The 6257-nt window shown below is 42.7% G+C and overlaps 2 protein-coding genes across 3 annotated transcripts in view; one reads left to right on the top strand and one right to left on the bottom strand.

Moving 5' to 3' along the window:
• The window catches only part of LOC102759009 (gastrulation defective protein 1 homolog), a 5711-nt gene extending 3313 nt beyond the window's left edge, over positions 1-2398 (bottom strand). The window contains exons 1-3 of the mRNA XM_015562097.1: positions 1709-2398; positions 603-1423; positions 30-156 (exon numbers count right to left, since the gene is read on the bottom strand). Coding sequence (XP_015417583.1) covers positions 30-156; positions 603-1423; positions 1709-2300 — 1540 coding nt within the window. The 5' untranslated portion in view covers positions 2301-2398. The remainder of the gene's footprint in view (positions 1-29; positions 157-602; positions 1424-1708) is intronic.
• Positions 2399-3708: 1310 nt separating this feature from the next.
• PBLD (phenazine biosynthesis-like protein domain containing) overlaps positions 3709-6257 on the top strand; it is a 19507-nt gene continuing 16958 nt past the window's right edge. Inside the window, exon 1 of one of the 2 annotated variants that reach the window (XM_006760904.2) lies at positions 3709-4245. In XM_006760904.2, the coding sequence (XP_006760967.1) occupies positions 4162-4245 (84 nt within the window). In that variant the 5' untranslated portion in view covers positions 3709-4161. The remainder of the gene's footprint in view (positions 4246-6257) is intronic. The other variant, XM_015562122.1, reaches the window with a different exon arrangement.

Here is a 6257-nt window from a genome sequence, read left to right as displayed (position 1 = left end):
ATCTTCCATTTCTTCCTCTTCCTCCTCACTGCTGTCTTCTCGTTCCAGGCGCCAAGCGTCTCCTTCTACTTCTGCGTCACTTTCTCCTGCGACTTCAGGTTCCGCTATTTTCCGATGTCGAGCCAATCTCTCTTCCACATCTTCACTGATACGGTTCTGCAAACGCCGTCGTTGGGGGTCGCTAGATGAACCCCCCCTCCTGTTCCTCAGGCTCTGCTTCTTGTTCTTTGGTTTTCTTTCTTTCTTTTTTTGTTTTGTTTTGTTCAAAAAAATGTATTTTTCATTGCATTAAAAACAACACCACCTGCTCAATATGCTCCCTCTCATGCAAACAGCTCTCATATGAGATGCTTCAGATTTTACATTTTTTCCATTCTGGCTCATTCTGTGCTTCCTCATCATCAGATTCAACTTGTGCAAACATGGCTCTGGGCTGAGTCTTGAAAGAGGCCGGAGAAACCCAGTACGGGCTGTCCGCCGCGGCCTTGGCATGGCGCAGGACAGCCTCCCGGGGACTGCTGTCATCCGTCTTACCCAAGCAATGTTCTTCAGGATGTATGAGGACAGGGTGCCGCCGTGGGTTCCCACCCGGCCGCCACGACCTGGGCCCGCCACAGGGGGTCCAGTCTGTCCTCCAGCGGCTTCCTGGTGCTCCGCTGGCGGGGCTCACGGAACAGCGACAAGGCGTGAGGGGTGAGGATGTGGTCCTGGGGCAGGGTCTCGTCAGTCATTGGAAACATGGTGGGAAGACCCGAGGCTGAAAAAAGTGGCTTATTAAACTGTCGGATGTCCCGTAATTTTAATGAATCATCACCTCCACGAGAGGCAAGGACAGTACCATTACAGGAAAAAGCCACACAAGAAGTGTCTGTACCCGGGTCATGAGCCTGTTTGTAGTGGAATTTAGGATGAACCGTCAGGTTCCGGTCCCAGATCTGTATGCTTCCGTTCTGGCAGGCAGCTGTTATGAGTTTTCCATCTCTACTGTATGCGCACGTGGTGGGAATCACTTTTTTACCCTGCATTGTACGTGGTTTAAACACACTTTGTTGTGTCTTTGGATTTTCAACTTCCCATGTCCTCACAGTCGCATCATTTGAGCAAGTCATAAATTCTCCCTTTCTTTTGGGATGCCATGAGCCAGTATGAAGCATTGCTGTGTGACCCTTGGTGTTGGCCATGTCCACAATATACTGGTCTCCTTTTATACATTCCATTACTTCAAAACCATTTCTGTCAATCACTTTGGCTTGAGAGCTTCCGGATACAAGAATCATGTCTCCTGTGTTACTATACTGCAATGACTTGATCTGATGGCATTCACAGGTTTGAAGGGATCGAAAGGCCTTAAAAGAAGCGTCCATTCCAGCAAAATCCCAAAACCTAACATCATAGTCGTATCCTCCTGTCACCAAGCGGGCACCTGAGGGGTCCAGACCCAAAGCAGAAACTGTTTTAGTGCCATGCTTTAGTGTTATTTCATGAGAATCAGGGATCTTTTGAACAGGATTTTCCTCTTCTGAATCACCACCACCACCACCATCATCATCATCATCATCATCATCATCATCATCATCATCACCATCTTCCTCTTGAAGAGGTGGAGGTAAACCACCAACAGTTTGCTCCATACGATCAACAGCAGAAGCCTTCAAAAAATAATAATAATAATATCAGGAACCTTGCCTAACTTGTGTTATGAACACTTAGAAAATGATCGTTAAACAGAATCCTTTTGAGAAAGTCAAGCACCTGGAAGATGATTTAGAGCAATCTCTGACCACATTTGAGCCTGAAGATGTAGGTTCAATATCTTCATTTTGCCTTCTTAATTCTTTCTCTCTGTTCATTTCTTCCTCTTTTTCTGTTGCCTCCAGTGTTTTCCGACTTCTTTCCACAGCTGTTCTTCGAGTCTGTTCAAACATTGCTTCCAAATCAAATGTACGAGCTTTTTTCCCGAACCCCGTGAAGCCCATGGTGACCGCCAGCTGCGGGTCCGGTCCCGACGTCTCAGCACCTTCGCTGGGCCCCGGGCGCTCCATCGCCGCCGCCTGCCGCGGAGCCAGCGGCAGTCCACACAGCCACGTGGGCGCTGAGGCTTTGTCTTTCTTAATGAACTGAAATTCTTCCTCCTCCTCATCTGAGGACTCCATAGGGGCAAAGTCTGGCCTCTTTCCAGACATATAACATTTCACTTTCTCCATCGAAATCTCACCTTGCTCATTGCGGACCGGGAAGGCCCCGGCCGTGGACTGAATGGGCGGCTGTTTCATGAGTGAGCTGGGGGCCGACATGTTCATGGCAGCGGCAGGACTCCGGGCACTTCCCTGATTCCAAGTAGTAAACAGCTATCAACGGTAGAGCATGAGACTCTTAATCTCAGGGCTGGGGGTTCGTGCCGCACGTTGGGCGCCAATTGTTGGGGTCCAACCCCAGCAGGTCCAGGGGATCCCAAAGGTGTGGACGGAGTGGGCCGAAGAAGGAATGACATGGAGATAGTGTTCAGTTGATCAGCAGTCTAGCCAGATTCTCTAAGCCAGGATCTCCAGCCAGGTTCTGTGTTTATTTCTCCTGCTACATCTGTATTTATACCAGTTGATCTTAATCCTATCCATTCTATCCCAAAGGTTACTTGAATCATAAGCTGTGCAGATGTTTCTTCCCCATAGCGACTGTGTCAAGCAGCAAGGGTGGTCTGGCTTCCGGCACATATCCAGACTATTGTAAATCTATTTAAATGATGTTTCTGAAGCATTTAGTGTATCTAGAGTATTTCCCTTGAAAAATATTTATTTTCAAGGGTAAAAATTCTGATTAAAATCAGTGTCTAAAATGTTAATGTTATTGCTTGGGGTCAAAAGGTACAAACTTATTAAAGTTAATGAAGGGGGTCAGTTTGTTGTCAGTTTGATTCAAATAAACTCTTTTTTTTTTTTTTAAATATATTTTATTGATTTTTCACAGAGAGGAAGGGAGAGAGACAGAGAGTTAGAAACATCGATGAGAGAGAAACATCGACCCACTGCCTCCTGCACATCTCCTACTGGGGATGTGCCCGCAACCCAGGTACATGCCCTTGACCGGAATCAAACCTGGGACCTTTCAGTCCGCAGGCCGACGCTCTATCCACTGAGCCAAACCGGTTTCGGCTCAAATAAACTCTTATGGAAAATTCTCAAAAAATAAAGAAACAGAAATACCTGTGGGTCTGGGAGCTGCCAAGGGGGCTGAGGCCTGGTTCGGGCAGCCAGCAGGGCTTCCCAGGTTGTTTATGTTCTCCTTGAAAACAAGAAATTCATGTTAGATGGGTCATTTTCTTTCAGGTGTAAGCAAAGCACCCTCTAATTTGCTGAATCTTCAAAAAGTACTATAACTTTGGGAGGGAGAAATCCCTCCATTACTATGACAAAGCCCATGTTTCTAGTAAAGCAAAGGAAACATCCAGAATATTAATAGAGTTCATCTCTAGGCAGTGGAAGTACAGGATATTCTTTCCCTCCCCCCCCCCTTTTTCTGTATTTGATAGATTTGTAGTAAAAAGAAAGTATTATTCTTTTAATGAAAAGCTTTAACTAATCTGTATCATGAGCTCACAAAAGTCTCCAATCTACAGATTTAATAAAATAACACAAAATTAATTAAAGCATTAGGCTTCTTTGATTATACTAAGTCCAAAAATAAAAAGAAATGTTGTTCCATGGTGATGGGTCACTTTAATTTGCTAAGTTGTTTTTTTATAATGAGCATATTTTTATAATTAGAAAAAAATACATTCTTTTCAAAGGGTAGTAACATTCATTGGGTGACTATAAACACATATGTGCCCCTTGGATGTTTCATTCCCTTCATCAAAAACATAGTCTAAGCTAGCTTTGGCTGCTTTAAGAAAGAATATGATGATGTTGTTAAGTATATGGACAGTATGAAATGCTAATACAAAATTTGAAAAGAAAATGTTCTATTCATTTTAGAGGCTTAAAAAATTAGGGATCACCTATCTTTAAATGTAGGTGTGTTAGAATAATTGCTTGACTTTGTATCTGGGAATTGTGAGTTGCTTCTGTACACCAAGTAAAACATTAACTCTCTGATTTTTTTTTTTTTTGCAACAACAAGATTACCAGCGTTTGTGAGAGCCTGCAGAGACAGCCGGCAAGGAAAATGAAGCTCCCTATTTTCATAGCAGACGCCTTCACAGCAAAAGCATTTCGTGGAAACCCTGCTGCTGTCTGTCTCCTGGAAAATGTGAGTGTTGGTTTGGAAATCAGTGCTTGGAATGCTAGGTTCCCTGAGAACTAAATAGGTCTTTAAAAAAAAATCAAACCAGCTGTTCACCTCTCTGTGTTTTTTTTGGTCAAATGACACTAGCAATGTCCATGTCTGCAAATTGATTTAGGCGAGAAAGCTTACACCTACAAGTGTAGTTCTAGAGAAATGAAGATTCACATAGGGAAGGACCAGAGCTCCCTTTTAGCCCTCAGGTTTTCATTTAGTTAGCACCAAATGTGGAGGAGAATAAAATTAGATGAGTTTTATGTGACTAGACGTGGCTGAGATTCCATTTAGCATGAAAGATCCAAACTGCATATTTCTAATCTTACCGATAGTCCCTGTAATTAGAGATTTTTTTCAGGATGAAGAAATGAGATGTTTTGTAAGAAATAAGGTAGAAAGATAGAAGGATTTAAGCTCTAATATAGGGAGAACTTAGTTTACTGAAAGTCTCATTTTAAAAATGGCTTTTTGATTAGGTTAAGTTATTAACAGGTTAATTAAATATTCCCTGGCCTTAAGTGCTTCGTGTTGGTCCCTGGGTATTATTAGGAAGCAAGCCAAAATACCCTTCCACTCAGAGCAGTTAGTGCCAGAGTATGTATACGTGAGAATTTTCAGAAACACAGCAAGCAATTCATGATGTTAAGTAAGTTACTAAGTTGGGCAAAGTGCGTGCTGGGGCATTCGTGTGCAGTGAATCCCAACCTGGCCTGCACACCAGAATCACAGAGGAGCTTTAACATTTCTGTGCTCAGGCCTCAGACCAAGCCAGTGACAGCAGAGTCTCTGGGGTGCGACCCAGACTGCCCTGCTGTCCATCTCCGTGTGTGATTCCAGTGTGCAGTCACGGTGGAGGGAGGCCCAGGTTTTCCTGAGATAGGCGAAAACTGTAAATTGAGTCCTTGGGGTGCTTATTTTCTTTCTCAAGAGGAGCAGCAAAATGGTGACCAAGAGTTCAAGAGTCCTCCGCTCACATTAACAATGCATTCATTATGCAACCTTGCTGTTGGCACTAGCCAACCACACACTGCTGAAAGAAAGTAATTAAGTTAACAGGCTTTATCAAGTAACACAACAGTTTGCGAGGATTAGCAAGAGAGTAATTAATAACCAGATTCTAAGTCTTGAACTTTCTTTAGAAATAATCTGTCAGCCCAGCTGGTGTGGCTCAGTGGTTGAGCATTGACCTATGAACCAGGAGGTCGCGGTTTGATTCCCAGTGGGGGCACATGCCTCTGCCGCAGGCTCACTCCCCAAAGGGGGGCATGCAGGAGATAGCCGATTGATGATTCTCATCACTGATGTTTCTATCTCTTTCTCCCTCTTCCTTCCTCTCTGAAATCAACAAATATATATTTTTTTTAAAAAAAGAAACCATCTTCAAATACAACTCCACCTTGAGGAATTATGAAATTGAGTAAAGCTGCTTGTCTAGAATTTCAGTATATTTGCCCATGTTTCCATACGTAACATCCTTGACATCCAGGAGGCAGCTGAGTGATTATTCTCATCACTTATGTTTCTATCTCTCTCTCCCTCTTCCTTCCTCTCTGAAATCAACAAATATATATATTTTTAAAAAAAGAAACAATCTTCAAATACAACTCCACCTTGAGGAATTGTGAAATTGAGTAAAGCTGCTTGTCCAGAATTTCAGTATACTTGCCCATGTTTCCATACGTAACATCCTTGAAGAGTTTTGAAAATAGTTTTAAGTGATTTATATACTGTTTTCACTAGATGACAAGGATCAACATTATTCCTCATTCTTTTATCTCCAGTGTACTCATTAAGCAACAGGCTCAAGGATCTCTCTCTCTCTCTACCTACCTACCTAACTCTATCTCTCTATCTACCTCTCCATTAAAATATATTTTACATGTTATTTATGTATTTGGAAAAACTAGGAAATAAAATTTTAACAAAGAATTTAACATAATTCAAAGCAAAATGCTTCAGTTCAAATGAAAGAAAGAAAAACA

This window comes from Myotis davidii, unplaced genomic scaffold, assembly GCF_000327345.1.
Source record: "Myotis davidii unplaced genomic scaffold, ASM32734v1 scaffold134, whole genome shotgun sequence".
In the NCBI taxonomy this organism is placed as follows: domain Eukaryota; kingdom Metazoa; phylum Chordata; class Mammalia; order Chiroptera; family Vespertilionidae; genus Myotis; species Myotis davidii.
Note: the sequence above shows the minus strand (reverse complement) of the source record. Positions and strands in the feature narration are given on the sequence as shown.